The 27,615-nt window shown below is 55.3% G+C and overlaps 5 protein-coding genes across 5 annotated transcripts; all 5 read left to right on the top strand.

Annotated features, from left to right (window-relative positions):
- The first annotated feature begins 6,194 nt into the window (after positions 1-6,194).
- On the top strand, positions 6,195-7,014 carry LOC147597817 (feather beta keratin-like). Its single transcript, XM_086766458.1, has 2 exons — positions 6,195-6,260; positions 6,688-7,014. The coding sequence occupies exons 1-2, from the start codon at positions 6,195-6,197 to the stop codon at positions 7,012-7,014; spliced, it is 393 nt and encodes a 130-aa protein (XP_086622584.1).
- A 4,293-nt stretch (positions 7,015-11,307) lies between these two features.
- Positions 11,308-12,127, top strand: LOC147597816 (feather beta keratin-like). The gene is made up of 2 exons (XM_086766457.1): positions 11,308-11,373; positions 11,801-12,127. Exons 1-2 carry the CDS (start codon positions 11,308-11,310, stop codon positions 12,125-12,127), a joined length of 393 nt encoding a protein of 130 aa, XP_086622583.1.
- A 4,293-nt stretch (positions 12,128-16,420) lies between these two features.
- LOC147597815 (feather beta keratin-like) lies at positions 16,421-17,240 on the top strand. Its single transcript, XM_086766456.1, has 2 exons — positions 16,421-16,486; positions 16,914-17,240. The coding sequence occupies exons 1-2, from the start codon at positions 16,421-16,423 to the stop codon at positions 17,238-17,240; spliced, it is 393 nt and encodes a 130-aa protein (XP_086622582.1).
- Positions 17,241-21,543: 4,303 nt separating this feature from the next.
- LOC147597814 (feather beta keratin-like) lies at positions 21,544-22,363 on the top strand. Its single transcript, XM_086766455.1, has 2 exons — positions 21,544-21,609; positions 22,037-22,363. The coding sequence occupies exons 1-2, from the start codon at positions 21,544-21,546 to the stop codon at positions 22,361-22,363; spliced, it is 393 nt and encodes a 130-aa protein (XP_086622581.1).
- A 772-nt stretch (positions 22,364-23,135) lies between these two features.
- LOC147597813 (feather beta keratin-like) lies at positions 23,136-27,476 on the top strand. Its single transcript, XM_086766454.1, has 2 exons — positions 23,136-23,183; positions 27,150-27,476. Exons 1-2 carry the CDS (start codon positions 23,136-23,138, stop codon positions 27,474-27,476), a joined length of 375 nt encoding a protein of 124 aa, XP_086622580.1.
- The last annotated feature ends 139 nt before the right edge of the window (positions 27,477-27,615 follow it).

The following is a 27,615-nucleotide window of genomic DNA, read 5'->3' as shown; positions in this document are numbered from 1 at the left end:
ATAAACACCCTGATGATACCAGTTGTTGTGAATGAGACCAAGGACACCGTCCTGCTTTCCAAGTCTCGCTAATTTGCAGATGCAGGAAGCTGGGAGAAAGACAGACAGCATAATTGATCCAAACTGGCCAAAGAGAGTATTCCATGCCATAAACATCATGCTCAGTAGAGAAGTGGGGGCAGGCGAGGGTGGGTATCTGCCTTCCTGGCATCCATCCTTCCTGCTTGTTTTTGCTGGCATCGTTCCCCCTACCTTGCTGGCTCCCTTTTGCTCCTTTGCTTGCTGCTCGGTTTTGTTTCCGTGATTGCTGCTCGGGACGGGCTGTATCGGTCATTGGGACATCGGGTGGTGAGAAAACACATATTGTTCACTTTGTATATTTTTTAATATCCTTATATTCTGTTATTATTGTAGTTTTCCCTTTTATTTTAGTAAATTGTCTTCATCTCAACCCACGAGTTCTCCTTCCTTCCCAGTTCTCTCCCCCATCCCCCTGGGGAGGGGGAGAGTGAGCGAGAAACTGTGTGGTGATTTGGACTAAACCATCACACTTAGAATCAGAGAAGCATAGAATAGTTTATGTTGGAAGCAACCTTTAGAGCCCCAAGGCGGATGCAGTTCTCCAGATGTGGTATGACAAGGGCCAGAGGGGCAGGGTCACTTTCTGGCCCAGCCATCCACACTTTGACTAACACAGCTCAGGAGGCAGTTGCTCCTGTTTGCTGCAAAGGCAGATCTGGGGATCTGATTCCTCGGCAGACAGCCCCCAGCCTGCATGACTGCATGGACTCATTTCGCCTTCAAATGCAAAACCTTGGCCTTGCTCTTTTTGGCCTTTGTGAGCTTCCAGTCAGCTCATTTCTCCAGCCTGTCCATGTCCTCTCAAAAGGAGCCGTGTCAGAAAGTGACAGATCATTCTCCTTGCTAGGTGTTGTCCACAGATTTACTAAGAATTCCCCACTTCCCACTACTCATGGCGTTCATGAAAACACTAAACAGTGTTGGCCCTACTACAAGAACCCACTAATAAGTGTCAGCAATCTGGGGTTCACACCAAGATCACAACTCTCTGAGCCTGGTGCTCCAGACAGTTTTCTAACCACCCTCCCACTGACCCTGTTTGTCCCTTATTTGGTCATAAAGGAATCACAAGAAGGGCTGTCAAATGTCTTGCTAAACTCTACGCACACACTTTGCCTGCCTTTCTCACATCCCCAGTGCCTGTTACCTCAGCAGAAAGCAATGGGCTTGGCCCTCAGCTACACCGGAGCCTCAGCTCAGGAGCGGACACACGGAGAGGGGAATCAGGCCTGGCTGAGCTCTCCCAGAAGAGCTCCCTGGCACTGATCACACTGAGGTCACTGAAGAGAAGGGGTAAAGCCCTCGGCTGCACTGCCTGCAAGCTGGACCTGAGCTCAGGCTGACAGACGTTCAGGAGGGGCGATGGGCTTAGAAAATTTACCCACTGTGCACAGTCCTCGGCAGAAAGAGTCTGTTCTGGTCGCGAGTGTGGGAGAGCAGTAGGGTCTGGGGGATATGATCTCAGATCCAATGTCCCTTCCCTCCCAGAGGCAGTTGCTGGGCACTCACGCTGAGATGCCAATGCAGGACATGAAGATCCTTTGGGGCTCAAGTCCAAAGCAGCCGTCAGAACTTTGGCTTTCCTGGAGGTAGAAGAAAAGGAGAGATCAGGACAGAGGGGCTGCATTTCAGTGTCTCTTTCCTGCAAATCTCTAGCAGGCTGGTGCCATCACCACTCAGCTGCCCTCAGGCTGCTTCTGACCCTGGGTATGTGCTGCTCTGTGCTGCTCATGGACAGAGCAGTGGAGAGTGTCCGTGCCATTAGCAGCACATCTCCTCTTCATGAGTGACACACAAGGACACACACACACAGAGGATCATGCATGACAGCATAGACAAATTTGTGCTGCCAGGTGCATCTACACAAACCTGGCTGCTTACAAGAAGAGAAAAGACAGGAACACACATAGGAACACAACGAAACATGGACACTGCTGAGGATCCTTGGGGGCTGGGCAGGTTAGGCAATCAAAACCTAGGAGGTTCTGGGAAAGAAAAAACAAGGGGCTGTTGGGGTGAGCTGAAGAAGGAGGGAAAGACAAGGTCATGGAACGTCCTCATCCACAGGAGCCCATAGCAGCCAGCTGAGGACAACTCAACTTTTTCCTCAGAAGGGCACTTCCAACAGTCACATCTGAGTCGCTTTGCTGATCCAGACCCATTCAGCCCTTGAGCTGAGTCTTCTGCAAGCACCGTTGCATTCCTGCCCAAGAAACCCTGGGACATTTCATCGCACAGCTCACAAGAAAACTGTATCTGGGAACGGGCATGGCACAAATGTAGAAATGAGAAGGAAGCAGTGCAGGAAAACAAAGCACAGCCCTTGCAGCCCAGGAAGTCCTAGCCGGCTGCTCTGCTGCAAGGGATCATCAGGCCTTGCCTTGCTGTGTCTCTGTGTCCCACAAATGCCCACAAAGGCAGGAGGCCCTCAGGTGCCAGCCACCCCATGAGCTCTTGAGACAGAACATTCCTCTTGCTGCAGTTGGAGCTGTGCCGAGGCGGTGGTGGGAGAGGGTGGGGCTGCGCAAGATGCTCTGCTTTGCAGAAGAGCAGGTGCGCTAGTGTTGAGAACAGCCTTTGGGATGGCCCACAGCTCGTATGCCACTTTCCTCTGCCCTCCGCTGCCCAAGGTAGGCCGCATGGCCCGTAGACCACAGCAGGGAAGCATCACCCATGCTGCTGACTGTGCTGAGCCTGGAAACTGGAGCTGAGCCTGTGGCAGCTGCAGGTAGTCACCACAGAAACGGGGACAGTGAAACGATGTGTTTCTGAGGGGGATCACACTGCTCTGATGCAGAGCATGACCGGGAACGCGAAGATCAGCACGGGAGAAGACTGCAAAACCCCATACCGCTGTCCTCCACCAGGGAATTATGCCTCACGGGCATCTCTCAGAATGACTGAAAGGCAAAGCTTTCTCAAGGTCTTTCACTTCCATGTCAGAAATCTTTCCTCCCTCTCCGTGCTGTTGATAACCATAAGCAGCAGCAGCACAGCTGGCCTTCCTCAGCCTACCGCAGTAAACGTGGCAACAAGCAGAAGGTCCCTCTCCACGATGATGCCATCTGCCATTGTCCTTGTAGAAGAGGGAGGGATGGCATTTCTCCAGACAGGTGGCTAAGCCCTTTTGCCAAAGTGCTGCTCCTGGCTCTTGGCATGACCCTTGGTTTGCTTGCGCAAGAAAAGAGATCTTGGAAAGGTACAAAAAGGGCACAGGATCCGTGCAGGCTTTATACTTCAAACTAAGGGCATGTGTGCCAGAGGCTGGGAGTTTTAGGGTGATGTAAACCGTCAACTGACAGAGCAGTGCCTGTTTGTTATACCGCTCTTCCTCTGCAGCTGAAGCCCTTGATTTACGCCCTAAGAAGTAAGGATAGAAAGGCTGCTGGCATTTGTTCACTGGCAACGCTGGCCGGCCTGTTGTGTTTGACAGCTGAAAGGATGACTGGATCTGTTCCCATTGCAACAAAACTCTCTAAACGCATGTGTGACCAAACTGGAGTAACCCGTCTGTGGATGGGATCTGCACAGTGTCCTGTGCCCCGGCAACAAGGCAGCACGTGGTAGTGCGCTGCGGGAATGACTGAGAACTTGCGTGGGATGCCCGGGACGCTCACCGAGTTTCCTTCCTTAGAGACAGTGAAAAGCCACCCAGACACGGTCCTGGGTGACTGCCCCTGGGGGGCCCTGCTTGAGCCTTGGGGGTGGACCAGGTGGTCTCCAGAGGTATATGGGTACATGTTCGTGCTCACAGCCGTGTTGCTCTGGCTCTGGTCATGTCTTCATTCACACGCATGTGTATCTGCGTGTGCCTGGGACAATGCACACGCAAGCCTGAGTGTGCGCAAAGGTTGTGTGCGAGTGTGTTTGGGCACACCTCCTCACGACTGGGTATGTGCTTTCTCACGGGCATGTGCTGTGGAGCACGCATGGGTGTGACATCGGTCTGCATCCATGAGAGTGCATGGGCAAAGACGTGCGCGGATATGTGCTGTTATGTCTGCACATCCCTGGAGATGAGCGCGCATGTAAATCTCTATGCAAATACGTGCATGCAGGAGCAGGCGTACGTATAAGCGTCTGTGCTGGATCACCTGTGTGTACGTGTTGCTGTGGGGGGGGCTGACTGTGCATTTCCCTGCGCACAGGCTCCTTGGAGAGGAGCTTTGCTGCTTCTACTGCTTTGCCCTCGCTAAAGCCATGTGAGCTGCTCCCAAGCCCCTTCTTGCCTTCCATGGGTACAGGAATGACCTCTGAGAGTGTTTGCTCCGTCTTGCTTCCAGCGACTGAGTAGAGGCTGTCCAGTCAGCTCCTGGAGCACCCTTAGATGCATCCCAGTTGATCCCATCAGCTTCTGTCTGTCCAAATGGGAGTCGGAGCACCCTGGTTCTTCCTTCTGCTACTGTGGGTGCTGCTTCATTCCCAGAGAGTCTTCAGGGAGGCTCAGGGATGTGGCAGGCGTGAGGAGAAGTCATACCATTCAGAACCGAGGAGAAATAGGCACCCAGTACCTCAGCCTTTTCCCTACCGTTTGTTGCCAGGCCCTCTCCCTCACCCACCAATGACCTCGCACCCGCTTACCCTTCCTTTTGCTGTCCATTGCCTCAGAGATACCTTTCCTTGCTCCCTTCACCTCCCTTGCACGTTTCCAGTCCGGCTGTGCTTTGGCTTTTCCCAACTAACCATTCTGCACATTGCACAGGACCATCCTGGTGCTCTCAGGAGGCTGTCCTAGAAGGTTAACCATCTTTCCGGGGACCCTGTGCGCTGCAGGACAGTTTCCCATGGCATTCTGCTCCTGCAATAGTTTTGTTGCAAAAGTGCTCCTGCAGTCAGGGCAATCAGCCTTGGCTGGGCTCTCCCAGCAGAGCTCCCTGGCAATGATGGCACCCAAGGTCACTGAAGGGAAGGAGGGAAGCAATGGCTGCCCTGTCTGCACATTGGACCTGATCCCAGGCACAAAGACATCTGCCAGGGGAAGTGGGCTCAGGAACTTTACACAGCATGCACAGCCCTTGTTGGAAAGAGAGTCCCTTCTGGACACCGCTGGGGGACAGCAGCAGGCTTTGAGGGATGTGGTCTTGAATGCAGCGTCCGTTCCCTCCCAGAGGCAGCTGCTGGACACTGCCATCAACATTCCAATGCAGGACATGGAGGGCCTTGTGGACTCAAGTCCAAAGCACTCATCAGTTCTTTGGCTTTTCCTGTGAAAGCCACACGGTCTGTCCTTCCACTCAACACACCGACATCAGGCTCCACCATTCAGCTGCACTCAGCCTCCTTCTCACCCTGCGAACCTGCTGCTCTGTGCTGCTCAGGGACGCAGCAGTGGAGAGTGATCCTGCCGTGAGCAGCACGTTCCCTCTTGACGAGCGACACACAAAGACACATCCACACAGGTGCCTGCACATCAGCAGGGAATCAGGCACACATTTGTGCTCCCACGTGACTTCACACAAACACAGCTGCTCACAAAAGCACTCAGGACCAGCACGCACGTAGGAACGCAGCCAACCGCGGACTCTGCTGAGGACGCCTGAGACAGCCCGCAGAAGGGTTAGAGCATGCTGGGGAAGGACAAGGTCCTAGGAAGCGCGTGGCATTGTTTGTGCACTTAGAGACTGCCCAGAGAGGATGTGAGTCAAAACACATTGCAATGTTTTCCTGGGGGCAGTGTTAGACAGGGTGAGGTCAAAACCCAGCAGCGCAATGCACACACCTGGCAAGGCAAAACCAGGTGAGCATGTGGAGGGTGATCTGAGGAGGACAGGAAAGAGGTAGACTGGACATGGCACATCCTCATACACAGGAAGCCTTGGGCTTCCAGCTAAGAATGGCCGCAGCTTCTTCCTGACAATGATACTGCAAACAGCCCCACCAGAGTCAGCCAGGCTGGTGTCACTGGCCTACTTTGTACTCGTCCAGCCGTTGAGCTGGGTCTTCCTCCTGCACTGCTGCATTCCTGTCCTAGAAAGCCTGTGGCATGTCACGCCAGTGCTCAGAAGGAGCCTTCCTAGAGGAAGGGGCATGGCCCAGATCTGGAAATGAGAAGGCAGCAGTGCAGGAAACCAAAGCACAGCCCCTACCATTAGCTGTGATGCTTTGCATGCAAGATGAGCTTGGCAGAAGATTGTTACCTCTGCCAAGGGTGCCCGTGGGCCTGCGGCAATGAAGGGCAGGTATAAAAGGTAGCCCAAAGCCCTGCTCCTTCACTCACTTCTCTTGCCTCCTTCTCCTTGGGAATCAGGTGAGTTTGAAGCGCCTCCTTCTCCTCTGCCAAGGTCAGATCGGATCTTTGAGAGCCATCCCAGCTGGTATTGGCCCTGTCCCGGACTGTGCTTTGAGTCTTCTTTTGAGGATAGAGGGAAGCAGGAGAAGGTCTGCTTAGAGAGAGGCTGGGATGTGGCTGAGGGGTCTTTGGGTCGATACACGACAAGAGATCGTCCCTGGGCCAGGCTGCTCTTCAAAGGGCCGTGAAGACTGCATGTCTCCTGGCCGAGCCTCCATCTCCCCACTCAGAAGTGGCCTTGGGTCCTTTGTGACAGGCTAACCAGGTTGCTCCTCATCTGCCCTTGTGCTCTGTTTCTTCCCTGCTCTCTCTCCCAGGTGCACCTCCAGCCCAGAGACATGTCCTGCCACGACCGCTGCCTGCCATTGCGACACTGTGGCCCCACCCCGCTGGCCAACAGCTGCAATGAGCCCTGTGTCAGGCGCTGCCAGGACTCCACCGTTGTCATCGAGCCCTCTCCCGTGGTGGTGACCCTGCCCGGACCCATCCTCAGCTCCTTCCCACAGAACACCGCTGTGGGCTCCTCCACCTCCGCTGCTGTTGGCAACATCCTCAGCCATTACGGAGTGCCCATCAACTCTGACTGCTGTGACCTCTCCGGCTTTGCCAGCCGCCACCATGACAGAAGACACCTCCTGTCGTAAAGACCCAGGGAAATGCCTTGAGGAACTCAGAACGTGGTGCTGGGCACAGGACCCATCTCCTGCATTTTATATACAACCTAGCTGACCGACGTTACCTTGCTCTCCATTTTCTTTGCTTGCTTTGGTTCCCCATGGCAGGAAGGTCCCACTGAGCCCAGCCTGGTGAGGACAGTCTGCCTCCTCTCCCGCTATGGGACAGGCAGAGGGACATCATGCAAGACCTTCACCACAGCCAAGAACAGTAGACTCTTGCCTTCCTCCATGATTCCATGCACTGCTGTCTTCCACTCAGACTGACTTTGTTTCCCCTTTTTTTCACTCATTAAAGTTCTGCTGCATTCAAGCCTGGCCTCCATATGGTCCTTCCCTCTGTGGACACTCCCCTGGCTGACAAAGGAGAAGGCTGTTGCTCTGGGGTGAAAGGGGCTGAGGGCACCAGGAGACCCTTCTCCATTCACAGAGGGATGGCAGCTTGGGACACTCTGCAGGGACTCCTCTTTTGGGCACCATCCCTTGCAGCCCAGGAAGTCCTAGCCGGCTGCTCTGCTGCAAGGGATCATCAGGCCTTGCCTTGCTGTGTCTCTGTGTCCCACAAATGCCCACAAAGGCAGGAGGCCCTCAGGTGCCAGCCACCCCATGAGCTCTTGAGACAGAACATTCCTCTTGCTGCAGTTGGAGCTGTGCCGAGGCGGTGGTGGGAGAGGGTGGGGCTGCGCAAGATGCTCTGCTTTGCAGAAGAGCAGGTGCGCTAGTGTTGAGAACAGCCTTTGGGATGGCCCACAGCTCGTATGCCACTTTCCTCTGCCCTCCGCTGCCCAAGGTAGGCCGCATGGCCCGTAGACCACAGCAGGGAAGCATCACCCATGCTGCTGACTGTGCTGAGCCTGGAAACTGGAGCTGAGCCTGTGGCAGCTGCAGGTAGTCACCACAGAAACGGGGACAGTGAAACGATGTGTTTCTGAGGGGGATCACACTGCTCTGATGCAGAGCATGACCGGGAACGCGAAGATCAGCACGGGAGAAGACTGCAAAACCCCATACCGCTGTCCTCCACCAGGGAATTATGCCTCACGGGCATCTCTCAGAATGACTGAAAGGCAAAGCTTTCTCAAGGTCTTTCACTTCCATGTCAGAAATCTTTCCTCCCTCTCCGTGCTGTTGATAACCATAAGCAGCAGCAGCACAGCTGGCCTTCCTCAGCCTACCGCAGTAAACGTGGCAACAAGCAGAAGGTCCCTCTCCACGATGATGCCATCTGCCATTGTCCTTGTAGAAGAGGGAGGGATGGCATTTCTCCAGACAGGTGGCTAAGCCCTTTTGCCAAAGTGCTGCTCCTGGCTCTTGGCATGACCCTTGGTTTGCTTGCGCAAGAAAAGAGATCTTGGAAAGGTACAAAAAGGGCACAGGATCCGTGCAGGCTTTATACTTCAAACTAAGGGCATGTGTGCCAGAGGCTGGGAGTTTTAGGGTGATGTAAACCGTCAACTGACAGAGCAGTGCCTGTTTGTTACACCGCTCTTCCTCTGCAGCTGAAGCCCTTGATTTACGCCCTAAGAAGTAAGGATAGAAAGGCTGCTGGCATTTGTTCACTGGCAACGCTGGCCGGCCTGTTGTGTTTGACAGCTGAAAGGATGACTGGATCTGTTCCCATTGCAACAAAACTCTCTAAACGCATGTGTGACCAAACTGGAGTAACCCGTCTGTGGATGGGATCTGCACAGTGTCCTGTGCCCCGGCAACAAGGCAGCACGTGGTAGTGCGCTGCGGGAATGACTGAGAACTTGCGTGGGATGCCCGGGACGCTCACCGAGTTTCCTTCCTTAGAGACAGTGAAAAGCCACCCAGACACGGTCCTGGGTGACTGCCCCTGGGGGGCCCTGCTTGAGCCTTGGGGGTGGACCAGGTGGTCTCCAGAGGTATATGGGTACATGTTCGTGCTCACAGCCGTGTTGCTCTGGCTCTGGTCATGTCTTCATTCACACGCATGTGTATCTGCGTGTGCCTGGGACAATGCACACGCAAGCCTGAGTGTGCGCAAAGGTTGTGTGCGAGTGTGTTTGGGCACACCTCCTCACGACTGGGTATGTGCTTTCTCACGGGCATGTGCTGTGGAGCACGCATGGGTGTGACATCGGTCTGCATCCATGAGAGTGCATGGGCAAAGACGTGTGCTGTTATGTCTGCACATCCCTGGAGATGAGCGCGCATGTAAATCTCTATGCAAATACGTGCATGCAGGAGCAGGCGTACGTATAAGCGTCTGTGCTGGATCACCTGTGTGTACGTGTTGCTGTGGGGGGGGCTGACTGTGCATTTCCCTGCGCACAGGCTCCTTGGAGAGGAGCTTTGCTGCTTCTACTGCTTTGCCCTCGCTAAAGCCATGTGAGCTGCTCCCAAGCCCCTTCTTGCCTTCCATGGGTACAGGAATGACCTCTGAGAGTGTTTGCTCCGTCTTGCTTCCAGCGACTGAGTAGAGGCTGTCCAGTCAGCTCCTGGAGCACCCTTAGATGCATCCCAGTTGATCCCATCAGCTTCTGTCTGTCCAAATGGGAGTCGGAGCACCCTGGTTCTTCCTTCTGCTACTGTGGGTGCTGCTTCATTCCCAGAGAGTCTTCAGGGAGGCTCAGGGATGTGGCAGGCGTGAGGAGAAGTCATACCATTCAGAACCGAGGAGAAATAGGCACCCAGTACCTCAGCCTTTTCCCTACCGTTTGTTGCCAGGCCCTCTCCCTCACCCACCAATGACCTCGCACCCGCTTACCCTTCCTTTTGCTGTCCATTGCCTCAGAGATACCTTTCCTTGCTCCCTTCACCTCCCTTGCACGTTTCCAGTCCGGCTGTGCTTTGGCTTTTCCCAACTAACCATTCTGCACATTGCACAGGACCATCCTGGTGCTCTCAGGAGGCTGTCCTAGAAGGTTAACCATCTTTCCGGGGACCCTGTGCGCTGCAGGACAGTTTCCCATGGCATTCTGCTCCTGCAATAGTTTTGTTGCAAAAGTGCTCCTGCAGTCAGGGCAATCAGCCTTGGCTGGGCTCTCCCAGCAGAGCTCCCTGGCAATGATGGCACCCAAGGTCACTGAAGGGAAGGAGGGAAGCAATGGCTGCCCTGTCTGCACATTGGACCTGATCCCAGGCACAAAGACATCTGCCAGGGGAAGTGGGCTCAGGAACTTTACACAGCATGCACAGCCCTTGTTGGAAAGAGAGTCCCTTCTGGACACCGCTGGGGGACAGCAGCAGGCTTTGAGGGATGTGGTCTTGAATGCAGCGTCCGTTCCCTCCCAGAGGCAGCTGCTGGACACTGCCATCAACATTCCAATGCAGGACATGGAGGGCCTTGTGGACTCAAGTCCAAAGCACTCATCAGTTCTTTGGCTTTTCCTGTGAAAGCCACACGGTCTGTCCTTCCACTCAACACACCGACATCAGGCTCCACCATTCAGCTGCACTCAGCCTCCTTCTCACCCTGCGAACCTGCTGCTCTGTGCTGCTCAGGGACGCAGCAGTGGAGAGTGATCCTGCCGTGAGCAGCACGTTCCCTCTTGACGAGCGACACACAAAGACACATCCACACAGGTGCCTGCACATCAGCAGGGAATCAGGCACACATTTGTGCTCCCACGTGACTTCACACAAACACAGCTGCTCACAAAAGCACTCAGGACCAGCACGCACGTAGGAACGCAGCCAACCGCGGACTCTGCTGAGGACGCCTGAGACAGCCCGCAGAAGGGTTAGAGCATGCTGGGGAAGGACAAGGTCCTAGGAAGCGCGTGGCATTGTTTGTGCACTTAGAGACTGCCCAGAGAGGATGTGAGTCAAAACACATTGCAATGTTTTCCTGGGGGCAGTGTTAGACAGGGTGAGGTCAAAACCCAGCAGCGCAATGCACACACCTGGCAAGGCAAAACCAGGTGAGCATGTGGAGGGTGATCTGAGGAGGACAGGAAAGAGGTAGACTGGACATGGCACATCCTCATACACAGGAAGCCTTGGGCTTCCAGCTAAGAATGGCCGCAGCTTCTTCCTGACAATGATACTGCAAACAGCCCCACCAGAGTCAGCCAGGCTGGTGTCACTGGCCTACTTTGTACTCGTCCAGCCGTTGAGCTGGGTCTTCCTCCTGCACTGCTGCATTCCTGTCCTAGAAAGCCTGTGGCATGTCACGCCAGTGCTCAGAAGGAGCCTTCCTAGAGGAAGGGGCATGGCCCAGATCTGGAAATGAGAAGGCAGCAGTGCAGGAAACCAAAGCACAGCCCCTACCATTAGCTGTGATGCTTTGCATGCAAGATGAGCTTGGCAGAAGATTGTTACCTCTGCCAAGGGTGCCCGTGGGCCTGCGGCAATGAAGGGCAGGTATAAAAGGTAGCCCAAAGCCCTGCTCCTTCACTCACTTCTCTTGCCTCCTTCTGCTTGGGAATCAGGTGAGTTTGAAGCGCCTCCTTCTCCTCTGCCAAGGTCAGATCGGATCTTTGAGAGCCGTCCGAGCTGGTATTGGCCCTGTCCCGGACTGTGCTTTGAGTCTTCTTTTGAGGATAGAGGGAAGCAGGAGAAGGTCTGCTTAGAGAGAGGCTGGGATGTGGCTGAGGGGTCTTTGGGTCGATACACGACAAGAGATCGTCCCTGGGCCAGGCTGCTCTTCAAAGGGCCGTGAAGACTGCATGTCTCCTGGCCGAGCCTCCATCTCCCCACTCAGAAGTGGCCTTGGGTCCTTTGTGACAGGCTAACCAGGTTGCTCCTCATCTGCCCTTGTGCTCTGTTTCTTCCCTGCTCTCTCTCCCAGGTGCACCTCCAGCCCAGAGACATGTCCTGCCACGACCGCTGCCTGCCATTGCGACACTGTGGCCCCACCCCGCTGGCCAACAGCTGCAATGAGCCCTGTGTCAGGCGCTGCCAGGACTCCACCGTTGTCATCGAGCCCTCTCCCGTGGTGGTGACCCTGCCCGGACCCATCCTCAGCTCCTTCCCACAGAACACCGCTGTGGGCTCCTCCACCTCCGCTGCTGTTGGCAACATCCTCAGCCATTACGGAGTGCCCATCAACTCTGACTGCTGTGACCTCTCCGGCTTTGCCAGCCGCCACCATGACAGAAGACACCTCCTGTCGTAAAGACCCAGGGAAATGCCTTGAGGAACTCAGAACGTGGTGCTGGGCACAGGATCCATCTCCTGCATTTTATATACAACCTAGCTGACCGACGTTACCTTGCTCTCCATTTTCTTTGCTTGCTTTGGTTCCCCATGGCAGGAAGGTCCCACTGAGCCCAGCCTGGTGAGGACAGTCTGCCTCCTCTCCCGCTATGGGACAGGCAGAGGGACATCATGCAAGACCTTCACCACAGCCAAGAACAGTAGACTCTTGCCTTCCTCCATGATTCCATGCACTGCTGTCTTCCACTCAGACTGACTTTGTTTCCCCTTTTTTTCACTCATTAAAGTCCTGCTGCATTCAAGCCTGGCCTCCATATGGTCCTTCCCTCTGTGGACACTCCCCTGGCTGACAAAGGAGAAGGCTGTTGCTCTGGGGTGAAAGGGGCTGAGGGCACCAGGAGACCCTTCTCCATTCACAGAGGGATGGCAGCTTGGGACACTCTGCAGGGACTCCTCTTTTGGGCACCATCCCTTGCAGCCCAGGAAGTCCTAGCCGGCTGCTCTGCTGCAAGGGATCATCAGGCCTTGCCTTGCTGTGTCTCTGTGTCCCACAAATGCCCACAAAGGCAGGAGGCCCTCAGGTGCCAGCCACCCCATGAGCTCTTGAGACAGAACATTCCTCTTGCTGCAGTTGGAGCTGTGCCGAGGCGGTGGTGGGAGAGGGTGGGGCTGCGCAAGATGCTCTGCTTTGCAGAAGAGCAGGTGCGCTAGTGTTGAGAACAGCCTTTGGGATGGCCCACAGCTCGTATGCCACTTTCCTCTGCCCTCCGCTGCCCAAGGTAGGCCGCATGGCCCGTAGACCACAGCAGGGAAGCATCACCCATGCTGCTGACTGCGCTGAGCCTGGAAACTGGAGCTGAGCCTGTGGCAGCTGCAGGTAGTCACCACAGAAACGGGGACAGTGAAACGATGTGTTTCTGAGGGGGATCACACTGCTCTGATGCAGAGCATGACCGGGAACGCGAAGATCAGCACGGGAGAAGACTGCAAAACCCCATACCGCTGTCCTCCACCAGGGAATTATGCCTCATGGGCATCTCTCAGAATGACTGAAAGGCAAAGCTTTCTCAAGGTCTTTCACTTCCATGTCAGAAATCTTTCCTCCCTCTCCGTGCTGTTGATAACCATAAGCAGCAGCAGCACAGCTGGCCTTCCTCAGCCTACCGCAGTAAACGTGGCAACAAGCAGAAGGTCCCTCTCCACGATGATGCCATCTGCCATTGTCCTTGTAGAAGAGGGAGGGATGGCATTTCTCCAGACAGGTGGCTAAGCCCTTTTGCCAAAGTGCTGCTCCTGGCTCTTGGCATGACCCTTGGTTTGCTTGCGCAAGAAAAGAGATCTTGGAAAGGTACAAAAAGGGCACAGGATCCGTGCAGGCTTTATACTTCAAACTAAGGGCATGTGTGCCAGAGGCTGGGAGTTTTAGGGTGATGTAAACCGTCAACTGACAGAGCAGTGCCTGTTTGTTATACCGCTCTTCCTCTGCAGCTGAAGCCCTTGATTTACGCCCTAAGAAGTAAGGATAGAAAGGCTGCTGGCATTTGTTCACTGGCAACGCTGGCCGGCCTGTTGTGTTTGACAGCTGAAAGGATGACTGGATCTGTTCCCATTGCAACAAAACTCTCTAAACGCATGTGTGACCAAACTGGAGTAACCCGTCTGTGGATGGGATCTGCACAGTGTCCTGTGCCCCGGCAACAAGGCAGCACGTGGTAGTGCGCTGCGGGAATGACTGAGAACTTGCGTGGGATGCCCGGGACGCTCACCGAGTTTCCTTCCTTAGAGACAGTGAAAAGCCACCCAGACACGGTCCTGGGTGACTGCCCCTGGGGGGCCCTGCTTGAGCCTTGGGGGTGGACCAGGTGGTCTCCAGAGGTATATGGGTACATGTTCGTGCTCACAGCCGTGTTGCTCTGGCTCTGGTCATGTCTTCATTCACACGCATGTGTATCTGCGTGTGCCTGGGACAATGCACACGCAAGCCTGAGTGTGCGCAAAGGTTGTGTGCGAGTGTGTTTGGGCACACCTCCTCACGACTGGGTATGTGCTTTCTCACGGGCATGTGCTGTGGAGCACGCATGGGTGTGACATCGGTCTGCATCCATGAGAGTGCATGGGCAAAGACGTGTGCTGTTATGTCTGCACATCCCTGGAGATGAGCGCGCATGTAAATCTCTATGCAAATACGTGCATGCAGGAGCAGGCGTACGTATAAGCGTCTGTGCTGGATCACCTGTGTGTACGTGTTGCTGTGGGGGGGGCTGACTGTGCATTTCCCTGCGCACAGGCTCCTTGGAGAGGAGCTTTGCTGCTTCTACTGCTTTGCCCTCGCTAAAGCCATGTGAGCTGCTCCCAAGCCCCTTCTTGCCTTCCATGGGTACAGGAATGACCTCTGAGAGTGTTTGCTCCGTCTTGCTTCCAGCGACTGAGTAGAGGCTGTCCAGTCAGCTCCTGGAGCACCCTTAGATGCATCCCAGTTGATCCCATCAGCTTCTGTCTGTCCAAATGGGAGTCGGAGCACCCTGGTTCTTCCTTCTGCTACTGTGGGTGCTGCTTCATTCCCAGAGAGTCTTCAGGGAGGCTCAGGGATGTGGCAGGCGTGAGGAGAAGTCATACCATTCAGAACCGAGGAGAAATAGGCACCCAGTACCTCAGCCTTTTCCCTACCGTTTGTTGCCAGGCCCTCTCCCTCACCCACCAATGACCTCGCACCCGCTTACCCTTCCTTTTGCTGTCCATTGCCTCAGAGATACCTTTCCTTGCTCCCTTCACCTCCCTTGCACGTTTCCAGTCCGGCTGTGCTTTGGCTTTTCCCAACTAACCATTCTGCACATTGCACAGGACCATCCTGGTGCTCTCAGGAGGCTGTCCTAGAAGGTTAACCATCTTTCCGGGGACCCTGTGCGCTGCAGGACAGTTTCCCATGGCATTCTGCTCCTGCAATAGTTTTGTTGCAAAAGTGCTCCTGCAGTCAGGGCAATCAGCCTTGGCTGGGCTCTCCCAGCAGAGCTCCCTGGCAATGATGGCACCCAAGGTCACTGAAGGGAAGGAGGGAAGCAATGGCTGCCCTGTCTGCACATTGGACCTGATCCCAGGCACAAAGACATCTGCCAGGGGAAGTGGGCTCAGGAACTTTACACAGCATGCACAGCCCTTGTTGGAAAGAGAGTCCCTTCTGGACACCGCTGGGGGACAGCAGCAGGCTTTGAGGGATGTGGTCTTGAATGCAGCGTCCGTTCCCTCCCAGAGGCAGCTGCTGGACACTGCCATCAACATTCCAATGCAGGACATGGAGGGCCTTGTGGACTCAAGTCCAAAGCACTCATCAGTTCTTTGGCTTTTCCTGTGAAAGCCACACGGTCTGTCCTTCCACTCAACACACCGACATCAGGCTCCACCATTCAGCTGCACTCAGCCTCCTTCTCACCCTGCGAACCTGCTGCTCTGTGCTGCTCAGGGACGCAGCAGTGGAGAGTGATCCTGCCGTGAGCAGCACGTTCCCTCTTGACGAGCGACACACAAAGACACATCCACACAGGTGCCTGCACATCAGCAGGGAATCAGGCACACATTTGTGCTCCCACGTGACTTCACACAAACACAGCTGCTCACAAAAGCACTCAGGACCAGCACGCACGTAGGAACGCAGCCAACCGCGGACTCTGCTGAGGACGCCTGAGACAGCCCGCAGAAGGGTTAGAGCATGCTGGGGAAGGACAAGGTCCTAGGAAGCGCGTGACATTGTTTGTGCACTTAGAGACTGCCCAGAGAGGATGTGAGTCAAAACACATTGCAATGTTTTCCTGGGGGCAGTGTTAGACAGGGTGAGGTCAAAACCCAGCAGCGCAATGCACACACCTGGCAAGGCAAAACCAGGTGAGCATGTGGAGGGTGATCTGAGGAGGACAGGAAAGAGGTAGACTGGACATGGCACATCCTCATACACAGGAAGCCTTGGGCTTCCAGCTAAGAATGGCCGCAGCTTCTTCCTGACAATGATACTGCAAACAGCCCCACCAGAGTCAGCCAGGCTGGTGTCACTGGCCTACTTTGTACTCGTCCAGCCGTTGAGCTGGGTCTTCCTCCTGCACTGCTGCATTCCTGTCCTAGAAAGCCTGTGGCATGTCACGCCAGTGCTCAGAAGGAGCCTTCCTAGAGGAAGGGGCATGGCCCAGATCTGGAAATGAGAAGGCAGCAGTGCAGGAAACCAAAGCACAGCCCCTACCATTAGCTGTGATGCTTTGCATGCAAGATGAGCTTGGCAGAAGATTGTTACCTCTGCCAAGGGTGCCCGTGGGCCTGCGGCAATGAAGGGCAGGTATAAAAGGTAGCCCAAAGCCCTGCTCCTTCACTCACTTCTCTTGCCTCCTTCTGCTTGGGAATCAGGTGAGTTTGAAGCGCCTCCTTCTCCTCTGCCAAGGTCAGATCGGATCTTTGAGAGCCGTCCGAGCTGGTATTGGCCCTGTCCCGGACTGTGCTTTGAGTCTTCTTTTGAGGATAGAGGGAAGCAGGAGAAGGTCTGCTTAGAGAGAGGCTGGGATGTGGCTGAGGGGTCTTTGGGTCGATACACGACAAGAGATCGTCCCTGGGCCAGGCTGCTCTTCAAAGGGCCGTGAAGACTGCATGTCTCCTGGCCGAGCCTCCATCTCCCCACTCAGAAGTGGCCTTGGGTCCTTTGTGACAGGCTAACCAGGTTGCTCCTCATCTGCCCTTGTGCTCTGTTTCTTCCCTGCTCTCTCTCCCAGGTGCACCTCCAGCCCAGAGACATGTCCTGCCACGACCGCTGCCTGCCATTGCGACACTGTGGCCCCACCCCGCTGGCCAACAGCTGCAATGAGCCCTGTGTCAGGCGCTGCCAGGACTCCACCGTTGTCATCGAGCCCTCTCCCGTGGTGGTGACCCTGCCCGGACCCATCCTCAGCTCCTTCCCACAGAACACCGCTGTGGGCTCCTCCACCTCCGCTGCTGTTGGCAACATCCTCAGCCATTACGGAGTGCCCATCAACTCTGACTGCTGTGACCTCTCCGGCTTTGCCAGCCGCCACCATGACAGAAGACACCTCCTGTCGTAAAGACCCAGGGAAATGCCTTGAGGAACTCAGAACGTGGTGCTGGGCACAGGATCCATCTCCTGCATTTTATATACAACCTAGCTGACCGACGTTACCTTGCTCTCCATTTTCTTTGCTTGCTTTGGTTCCCCATGGCAGGAAGGTCCCACTGAGCCCAGCCTGGTGAGGACAGTCTGCCTCCTCTCCCGCTATGGGACAGGCAGAGGGACATCATGCAAGACCTTCACCACAGCCAAGAACAGTAGACTCTTGCCTTCCTCCATGATTCCATGCACTGCTGTCTTCCACTCAGACTGACTTTGTTTCCCCTTTTTTTCACTCATTAAAGTTCTGCTGCATTCAAGCCTGGCCTCCATATGGTCCTTCCCTCTGTGGACACTCCCCTGGCTGACAAAGGAGAAGGCTGTTGCTCTGGGGTGAAAGGGGCTGAGGGCACCAGGAGACCCTTCTCCATTCACAGAGGGATGGCAGCTTGGGACACTCTGCAGGGACTCCTCTTTTGGGCACCATCCCTTGCAGCCCAGGAAGTCCTAGCCGGCTGCTCTGCTGCAAGGGATCATCAGGCCTTGCCTTGCTGTGTCTCTGTGTCCCACAAATGCCCACAAAGGCAGGAGGCCCTCAGGTGCCAGCCACCCCATGAGCTCTTGAGACAGAACATTCCTCTTGCTGCAGTTGGAGCTGTGCCGAGGCGGTGGTGGGAGAGGGTGGGGCTGCGCAAGATGCTCTGCTTTGCAGAAGAGCAGGTGCGCTAGTGTTGAGAACAGCCTTTGGGATGGCCCACAGCTCGTATGCCACTTTCCTCTGCCCTCCGCTGCCCAAGGTAGGCCGCATGGCCCGTAGACCACAGCAGGGAAGCATCACCCATGCTGCTGACTGCGCTGAGCCTGGAAACTGGAGCTGAGCCTGTGGCAGCTGCAGGTAGTCACCACAGAAACGGGGACAGTGAAACGATGTGTTTCTGAGGGGGATCACACTGCTCTGATGCAGAGCATGACCGGGAACGCGAAGATCAGCACGGGAGAAGACTGGAAAACCCCATACCGCTGTCCTCCACCAGGGAATTATGCCTCATGGGCATCTCTCAGAATGACTGAAAGGCAAAGCTTTCTCAAGGTCTTTCACTTCCATGTCAGAAATCTTTCCTCCCTCTCCGTGCTGTTGATAACCATAAGCAGCAGCAGCACAGCTGGCCTTCCTCAGCCTACCGCAGTAAACGTGGCAACAAGCAGAAGGTCCCTCTCCACGATGATGCCATCTGCCATTGTCCTTGTAGAAGAGGGAGGGATGGCATTTCTCCAGACAGGTGGCTAAGCCCTTTTGCCAAAGTGCTGCTCCTGGCTCTTGGCATGACCCTTGGTTTGCTTGCGCAAGAAAAGAGATCTTGGAAAGGTACAAAAAGGGCACAGGATCCGTGCAGGCTTTATACTTCAAACTAAGGGCATGTGTGCCAGAGGCTGGGAGTTTTAGGGTGATGTAAACCGTCAACTGACAGAGCAGTGCCTGTTTGTTATACCGCTCTTCCTCTGCAGCTGAAGCCCTTGATTTACGCCCTAAGAAGTAAGGATAGAAAGGCTGCTGGCATTTGTTCACTGGCAACGCTGGCCGGCCTGTTGTGTTTGACAGCTGAAAGGATGACTGGATCTGTTCCCATTGCAACAAAACTCTCTAAACGCATGTGTGACCAAACTGGAGTAACCCGTCTGTGGATGGGATCTGCACAGTGTCCTGTGCCCCGGCAACAAGGCAGCACGTGGTAGTGCGCTGCGGGAATGACTGAGAACTTGCGTGGGATGCCCGGGACGCTCACCGAGTTTCCTTCCTTAGAGACAGTGAAAAGCCACCCAGACACGGTCCTGGGTGACTGCCCCTGGGGGGCCCTGCTTGAGCCTTGGGGGTGGACCAGGTGGTCTCCAGAGGTATATGGGTACATGTTCGTGCTCACAGCCGTGTTGCTCTGGCTCTGGTCATGTCTTCATTCACACGCATGTGTATCTGCGTGTGCCTGGGACAATGCACACGCAAGCCTGAGTGTGCGCAAAGGTTGTGTGCGAGTGTGTTTGGGCACACCTCCTCACGACTGGGTATGTGCTTTCTCACGGGCATGTGCTGTGGAGCACGCATGGGTGTGACATCGGTCTGCATCCATGAGAGTGCATGGGCAAAGACGTGTGCGGATATGTGCTGTTATGTCTGCACATCCCTGGAGATGAGCGCGCATGTAAATCTCTATGCAAATACGTGCATGCAGGAGCAGGCGTACGTATAAGCGTCTGTGCTGGATCACCTGTGTGTACGTGTTGCTGTGGGGGGGGCTGACTGTGCATTTCCCTGCGCACAGGCTCCTTGGAGAGGAGCTTTGCTGCTTCTACTGCTTTGCCCTCGCTAAAGCCATGTGAGCTGCTCCCAAGCCCCTTCTTGCCTTCCATGGGTACAGGAATGACCTCTGAGAGTGTTTGCTCCGTCTTGCTTCCAGCGACTGAGTAGAGGCTGTCCAGTCAGCTCCTGGAGCACCCTTAGATGCATCCCAGTTGATCCCATCAGCTTCTGTCTGTCCAAATGGGAGTCGGAGCACCCTGGTTCTTCCTTCTGCTACTGTGGGTGCTGCTTCATTCCCAGAGAGTCTTCAGGGAGGCTCAGGGATGTGGCAGGCGTGAGGAGAAGTCATACCATTCAGAACCGAGGAGAAATAGGCACCCAGTACCTCAGCCTTTTCCCTACCGTTTGTTGCCAGGCCCTCTCCCTCACCCACCAATGACCTCGCACCCGCTTACCCTTCCTTTTGCTGTCCATTGCCTCAGAGATACCTTTCCTTGCTCCCTTCACCTCCCTTGCACGTTTCCAGTCCGGCTGTGCTTTGGCTTTTCCCAACTAACCATTCTGCACATTGCACAGGACCATCCTGGTGCTCTCAGGAGGCTGTCCTAGAAGGTTAACCATCTTTCCGGGGACCCTGTGCGCTGCAGGACAGTTTCCCATGGCATTCTGCTCCTGCAATAGTTTTGTTGCAAAAGTGCTCCTGCAGTCAGGGCAATCAGCCTTGGCTGGGCTCTCCCAGCAGAGCTCCCTGGCAATGATGGCACCCAAGGTCACTGAAGGGAAGGAGGGAAGCAATGGCTGCCCTGTCTGCACATTGGACCTGATCCCAGGCACAAAGACATCTGCCAGGGGAAGTGGGCTCAGGAACTTTACACAGCATGCACAGCCCTTGTTGGAAAGAGAGTCCCTTCTGGACACCGCTGGGGGACAGCAGCAGGCTTTGAGGGATGTGGTCTTGAATGCAGCGTCCGTTCCCTCCCAGAGGCAGCTGCTGGACACTGCCATCAACATTCCAATGCAGGACATGGAGGGCCTTGTGGACTCAAGTCCAAAGCACTCATCAGTTCTTTGGCTTTTCCTGTGAAAGCCACACGGTCTGTCCTTCCACTCAACACACCGACATCAGGCTCCACCATTCAGCTGCACTCAGCCTCCTTCTCACCCTGCGAACCTGCTGCTCTGTGCTGCTCAGGGACGCAGCAGTGGAGAGTGATCCTGCCGTGAGCAGCACGTTCCCTCTTGACGAGCGACACACAAAGACACATCCACACAGGTGCCTGCACATCAGCAGGGAATCAGGCACACATTTGTGCTCCCACGTGACTTCACACAAACACAGCTGCTCACAAAAGCACTCAGGACCAGCACGCACGTAGGAACGCAGCCAACCGCGGACTCTGCTGAGGACGCCTGAGACAGCCCGCAGAAGGGTTAGAGCATGCTGGGGAAGGACAAGGTCCTAGGAAGCGCGTGGCATTGTTTGTGCACTTAGAGACTGCCCAGAGAGGATGTGAGTCAAAACACACTGCAATGTTTTCCTGGGGGCAGTGTTAGACAGGGTGAGGTCAAAACCCAGCAGCGCAATGCACACACCTGGCAAGGCAAAACCAGGTGAGCATGTGGAGGGTGATCTGAGGAGGACAGGAAAGAGGTAGACTGGACATGACACATCCTCATACACAGGAAGCCTTGGGCTTCCAGCTAAGAATGGCCGCAGCTTCTTCCTGACAATGATACTGCAAACAGCCCCACCAGAGTCAGCCAGGCTGGTGTCACTGGCCTACTTTGTACTCGTCCAGCCGTTGAGCTGGGTCTTCCTCCTGCACTGCTGCATTCCTGTCCTAGAAAGCCTGTGGCATGTCACGCCAGTGCTCAGAAGGAGCCTTCCTAGAGGAAGGGGCATGGCCCAGATCTGGAAATGAGAAGGCAGCAGTGCAGGAAACCAAAGCACAGCCCCTACCATTAGCTGTGATGCTTTGCATGCAAGATGAGCTTGGCAGAAGATTGTTACCTCTGCCAAGGGTGCCCGTGGGCCTGCGGCAATGAAGGGCAGGTATAAAAGGTAGCCCAAAGCCCTGCTCCTTCACTCACTTCTCTTGCCTCCTTCTCCTTGGGAATCAGGTGAGTTTGAAGCGCCTCCTTCTCCTCTGCCAAGGTCAGATCGGATCTTTGAGAGCCATCCCAGCTGGTATTGGCCCTGTCCCGGACTGTGCTTTGAGTCTTCTTTTGAGGATAGAGGGAAGCAGGAGAAGGTCTGCTTAGAGAGAGGCTGGGATGTGGCTGAGGGGTCTTTGGGTCGATACACGACAAGAGATCGTCCCTGGGCCAGGCTGCTCTTCAAAGGGCCGTGAAGACTGCATGTCTCCTGGCCGAGCCTCCATCTCCCCACTCAGAAGTGGCCTTGGGTCCTTTGTGACAGGCTAACCAGGTTGCTCCTCATCTGCCCTTGTGCTCTGTTTCTTCCCTGCTCTCTCTCCCAGGTGCACCTCCAGCCCAGAGACATGTCCTGCCACGACCGCTGCCTGCCATTGCGACACTGTGGCCCCACCCCGCTGGCCAACAGCTGCAATGAGCCCTGTGTCAGGCGCTGCCAGGACTCCACCGTTGTCATCGAGCCCTCTCCCGTGGTGGTGACCCTGCCCGGACCCATCCTCAGCTCCTTCCCACAGAACACCGCTGTGGGCTCCTCCACCTCCGCTGCTGTTGGCAACATCCTCAGCCATTACGGAGTGCCCATCAACTCTGACTGCTGTGACCTCTCCGGCTTTGCCAGCCGCCACCATGACAGAAGACACCTCCTGTCGTAAAGACCCAGGGAAATGCCTTGAGGAACTCAGAACGTGGTGCTGGGCACAGGATCCATCTCCTGCATTTTATATTCAACCTAGCTGACCGACGTTACCTTGCTCTCCATTTTCTTTGCTTGCTTTGGTTCCCCATGGCAGGAAGGTCCCACTGAGCCCAGCCTGGTGAGGACAGTCTGCCTCCTCTCCCGCTATGGGACAGGCAGAGGGACATCATGCAAGACCTTCACCACAGCCAAGAACAGTAGACTCTTGCCTTCCTCCATGATTCCATGCACTGCTGTCTTCCACTCAGACTGACTTTGTTTCCCCTTTTTTTCACTCATTAAAGTTCTGCTGCATTCAAGCCTGGCCTCCATATGGTCCTTCCCTCTGTGGACACTCCCCTGGCTGACAAAGGAGAAGGCTGTTGCTCTGGGGTGAAAGGGGCTGAGGGCACCAGGAGACCCTTCTCCATTCACAGAGGGATGGCAGCTTGGGACACTCTGCAGGGACTCCTCTTTTGGGCACCATCCCTTGCAGCCCAGGAAGTCCTAGCCGGCTGCTCTGCTGCAAGGGATCATCAGGCCTTGCCTTGCTGTGTCTCTGTGTCCCACAAATGCCCACAAAGGCAGGAGGCCCTCAGGTGCCAGCCACCCCATGAGCTCTTGAGACAGAACATTCCTCTTGCTGCAGTTGGAGCTGTGCCGAGGCGGTGGTGGGAGAGGGTGGGGCTGCGCAAGATGCTCTGCTTTGCAGAAGAGCAGGTGCGCTAGTGTTGAGAACAGCCTTTGGGATGGCCCACAGCTCGTATGCCACTTTCCTCTGCCCTCCGCTGCCCAAGGTAGGCAGCATGGCCCGTAGACCACAGCAGGGAAGCATCACCCATGCTGCTGACTGTGCTGAGCCTGGAAACTGGAGCTGAGCCTGTGGCAGCTGCAGGTAGTCACCACAGAAACGGGGACAGTGAAACGATGTGTTTCTGAGGGGGATCACACTGCTCTGATGCAGAGCATGACCGGGAACGCGAAGATCAGCACGGGAGAAGACTGCAAAACCCCATACCGCTGTCCTCCACCAGGGAATTATGCCTCACGGGCATCTCTCAGAATGACTGAAAGGCAAAGCTTTCTCAAGGTCTTTCACTTCCATGTCAGAAATCTTTCCTCCCTCTCCGTGCTGTTGATAACCATAAGCAGCAGCAGCACAGCTGGCCTTCCTCAGCCTACCGCAGTAAACGTGGCAACAAGCAGAAGGTCCCTCTCCACGATGATGCCATCTGCCATTGTCCTTGTAGAAGAGGGAGGGATGGCATTTCTCCAGACAGGTGGCTAAGCCCTTTTGCCAAAGTGCTGCTCCTGGCTCTTGGCATGACCCTTGGTTTGCTTGCGCAAGAAAAGAGATCTTGGAAAGGTACAAAAAGGGCACAGGATCCGTGCAGGCTTTATACTTCAAACTAAGGGCATGTGTGCCAGAGGCTGGGAGTTTTAGGGTGATGTAAACCGTCAACTGACAGAGCAGTGCCTGTTTGTTATACCGCTCTTCCTCTGCAGCTGAAGCCCTTGATTTACGCCCTAAGAAGTAAGGATAGAAAGGCTGCTGGCATTTGTTCACTGGCAACGCTGGCCGGCCTGTTGTGTTTGACAGCTGAAAGGATGACTGGATCTGTTCCCATTGCAACAAAACTCTCTAAACGCATGTGTGACCAAACTGGAGTAACCCGTCTGTGGATGGGATCTGCACAGTGTCCTGTGCCCCGGCAACAAGGCAGCACGTGGTAGTGCGCTGCGGGAATGACTGAGAACTTGCGTGGGATGCCCGGGACGCTCACCGAGTTTCCTTCCTTAGAGACAGTGAAAAGCCACCCAGACACGGTCCTGGGTGACTGCCCCTGGGGGGCCCTGCTTGAGCCTTGGGGGTGGACCAGGTGGTCTCCAGAGGTATATGGGTACATGTTCGTGCTCACAGCCGTGTTGCTCTGGCTCTGGTCATGTCTTCATTCACACGCATGTGTATCTGCGTGTGCCTGGGACAATGCACACGCAAGCCTGAGTGTGCGCAAAGGTTGTGTGCGAGTGTGTTTGGGCACACCTCCTCACGACTGGGTATGTGCTTTCTCACGGGCATGTGCTGTGGAGCACGCATGGGTGTGACATCGGTCTGCATCCATGAGAGTGCATGGGCAAAGACGTGTGCTGTTATGTCTGCACATCCCTGGAGATGAGCGCGCATGTAAATCTCTATGCAAATACGTGCATGCAGGAGCAGGCGTACGTATAAGCGTCTGTGCTGGATCACCTGTGTGTACGTGTTGCTGTGGGGGGGGCTGACTGTGCATTTCCCTGCGCACAGGCTCCTTGGAGAGGAGCTTTGCTGCTTCTACTGCTTTGCCCTCGCTAAAGCCATGTGAGCTGCTCCCAAGCCCCTTCTTGCCTTCCATGGGTACAGGAATGACCTCTGAGAGTGTTTGCTCCGTCTTGCTTCCAGCGACTGAGTAGAGGCTGTCCAGTCAGCTCCTGGAGCACCCTTAGATGCATCCCAGTTGATCCCATCAGCTTCTGTCTGTCCAAATGGGAGTCGGAGCACCCTGGTTCTTCCTTCTGCTACTGTGGGTGCTGCTTCATTCCCAGAGAGTCTTCAGGGAGGCTCAGGGATGTGGCAGGCGTGAGGAGAAGTCATACCATTCAGAACCGAGGAGAAATAGGCACCCAGTACCTCAGCCTTTTCCCTACCGTTTGTTGCCAGGCCCTCTCCCTCACCCACCAATGACCTCGCACCCGCTTACCCTTCCTTTTGCTGTCCATTGCCTCAGAGATACCTTTCCTTGCTCCCTTCACCTCCCTTGCACGTTTCCAGTCCGGCTGTGCTTTGGCTTTTCCCAACTAACCATTCTGCACATTGCACAGGACCATCCTGGTGCTCTCAGGAGGCTGTCCTAGAAGGTTAACCATCTTTCCGGGGACCCTGTGCGCTGCAGGACAGTTTCCCATGGCATTCTGCTCCTGCAATAGTTTTGTTGCAAAAGTGCTCCTGCAGTCAGGGCAATCAGCCTTGGCTGGGCTCTCCCAGCAGAGCTCCCTGGCAATGATGGCACCCAAGGTCACTGAAGGGAAGGAGGGAAGCAATGGCTGCCCTGTCTGCACATTGGACCTGATCCCAGGCACAAAGACATCTGCCAGGGGAAGTGGGCTCAGGAACTTTACACAGCATGCACAGCCCTTGTTGGAAAGAGAGTCCCTTCTGGACACCGCTGGGGGACAGCAGCAGGCTTTGAGGGATGTGGTCTTGAATGCAGCGTCCGTTCCCTCCCAGAGGCAGCTGCTGGACACTGCCATCAACATTCCAATGCAGGACATGGAGGGCCTTGTGGACTCAAGTCCAAAGCACTCATCAGTTCTTTGGCTTTTCCTGTGAAAGCCACACGGTCTGTCCTTCCACTCAACACACCGACATCAGGCTCCACCATTCAGCTGCACTCAGCCTCCTTCTCACCCTGCGAACCTGCTGCTCTGTGCTGCTCAGGGACGCAGCAGTGGAGAGTGATCCTGCCGTGAGCAGCACGTTCCCTCTTGACGAGCGACACACAAAGACACATCCACACAGGTGCCTGCACATCAGCAGGGAATCAGGCACACATTTGTGCTCCCACGTGACTTCACACAAACACAGCTGCTCACAAAAGCACTCAGGACCAGCACGCACGTAGGAACGCAGCCAACCGCGGACTCTGCTGAGGACGCCTGAGACAGCCCGCAGAAGGGTTAGAGCATGCTGGGGAAGGACAAGGTCCTAGGAAGCGCGTGGCATTGTTTGTGCACTTAGAGACTGCCCAGAGAGGATGTGAGTCAAAACACATTGCAATGTTTTCCTGGGGGCAGCGTTAGACAGGGTGAGGTCAAAACCCAGCAGCGCAATGCACACACCTGGCAAGGCAAAACCAGGTGAGCATGTGGAGGGTGATCTGAGGAGGACAGGAAAGAGGTAGACTGGACATGGCACATCCTCATACACAGGAAGCCTTGGGCTTCCAGCTAAGAATGGCCGCAGCTTCTTCCTGACAATGATACTGCAAACAGCCCCACCAGAGTCAGCCAGGCTGGTGTCACTGGCCTACTTTGTACTCGTCCAGCCGTTGAGCTGGGTCTTCCTCCTGCACTGCTGCATTCCTGTCCTAGAAAGCCTGTGGCATGTCACGCCAGTGCTCAGAAGGAGCCTTCCTAGAGGAAGGGGCATGGCCCAGATCTGGAAATGAGAAGGCAGCAGTGCAGGAAACCAAAGCACAGCCCCTACCATTAGCTGTGATGCTTTGCATGCAAGATGAGCTTGGCAGAAGATTGTTACCTCTGCCAAGGGTGCCCGTGGGCCTGCGGCAATGAAGGGCAGCTATAAAAGGTAGCCCAAAGCCCTGCTCCTTCACTCACTTCTCTTGCCTCCTTCTGCTTGGGAATCAGGTGAGTTTGAAGCGCCTCCTTCTCCTCTGCCAAGGTCAGATCGGATCTTTGAGAGCCATCCCAGCTGGTATTGGCCCTGTCCCGGACTGTGCTTTGAGTCTTCTTTTGAGGATAGAGGGAAGCAGGAGAAGGTCTGCTTAGAGAGAGGCTGGGATGTGGCTGAGGGGTCTTTGGGTCGATACACGACAAGAGATCGTCCCTGGGCCAGGCTGCTCTTCAAAGGGCCGTGAAGACTGCATGTCTCCTGGCCGAGCCTCCATCTCCCCACTCAGAAGTGGCCTTGGGTCCTTTGTGACAGGCTAACCAGGTTGCTCCTCATCTGCCCTTGTGCTCTGTTTCTTCCCTGCTCTCTCTCCCAGGTGCACCTCCAGCCCAGAGACATGTCCTGCCACGACCGCTGCCTGCCATTGCGACACTGTGGCCCCACCCCGCTGGCCAACAGCTGCAATGAGCCCTGTGTCAGGCGCTGCCAGGACTCCACCGTTGTCATCGAGCCCTCCCCCGTGGTGGTGACCCTGCCCGGACCCATCCTCAGCTCCTTCCCACAGAACACCGCTGTGGGCTCCTCCACCTCCGCTGCTGTTGGCAACATCCTCAGCCATTACGGAGTGCCCATCAACTCTGACTGCTGTGACCTCTCCGGCTTTGCCAGCCGCCACCATGACAGAAGACACCTCCTGTCGTAAAGACCCAGGGAAATGCCTTGAGGAACTCAGAACGTGGTGCTGGGCACAGGATCCATCTCCTGCATTTTATATACAACCTAGCTGACCGACGTTACCTTGCTCTCCATTTTCTTTGCTTGCTTTGGTTCCCCATGGCAGG

The sequence above is a fragment of the Chlamydotis macqueenii genome, chromosome 25 (genome assembly GCF_036417535.1).
Source record: "Chlamydotis macqueenii isolate bChlMac1 chromosome 25, bChlMac1.mat, whole genome shotgun sequence".
Classification (NCBI taxonomy): domain Eukaryota; kingdom Metazoa; phylum Chordata; class Aves; order Otidiformes; family Otididae; genus Chlamydotis; species Chlamydotis macqueenii.
This window is presented reverse-complemented; position numbering and strand designations above follow the sequence as displayed.

What these genes read in the sequence shown, in the direction of transcription:
- LOC147597817 (XM_086766458.1), top strand. Translation starts at nt 6,195, where the DNA reads ATGAGCTTGGCAGAAGATTGTTACCTCTGCCAAGGGTGCCCGTGGGCC. An exon ending in CCTGCGGCAATGAAGGGCAG is followed by an intron (nt 6,261 to 6,687) that starts GTATAAAAGGTA and finishes TCTCTCTCCCAG; the next exon opens with GTGCACCTCCAGCCCAGAGA.
- LOC147597816 (XM_086766457.1), top strand. Translation starts at nt 11,308, where the DNA reads ATGAGCTTGGCAGAAGATTGTTACCTCTGCCAAGGGTGCCCGTGGGCC. An exon ending in CCTGCGGCAATGAAGGGCAG is followed by an intron (nt 11,374 to 11,800) that starts GTATAAAAGGTA and finishes TCTCTCTCCCAG; the next exon opens with GTGCACCTCCAGCCCAGAGA.
- LOC147597815 (XM_086766456.1), top strand. Translation starts at nt 16,421, where the DNA reads ATGAGCTTGGCAGAAGATTGTTACCTCTGCCAAGGGTGCCCGTGGGCC. An exon ending in CCTGCGGCAATGAAGGGCAG is followed by an intron (nt 16,487 to 16,913) that starts GTATAAAAGGTA and finishes TCTCTCTCCCAG; the next exon opens with GTGCACCTCCAGCCCAGAGA.
- LOC147597814 (XM_086766455.1), top strand. Translation starts at nt 21,544, where the DNA reads ATGAGCTTGGCAGAAGATTGTTACCTCTGCCAAGGGTGCCCGTGGGCC. An exon ending in CCTGCGGCAATGAAGGGCAG is followed by an intron (nt 21,610 to 22,036) that starts GTATAAAAGGTA and finishes TCTCTCTCCCAG; the next exon opens with GTGCACCTCCAGCCCAGAGA.
- LOC147597813 (XM_086766454.1), top strand. Translation starts at nt 23,136, where the DNA reads ATGGCCCACAGCTCGTATGCCACTTTCCTCTGCCCTCCGCTGCCCAAG. An exon ending in TCTGCCCTCCGCTGCCCAAG is followed by an intron (nt 23,184 to 27,149) that starts GTAGGCAGCATG and finishes TCTCTCTCCCAG; the next exon opens with GTGCACCTCCAGCCCAGAGA.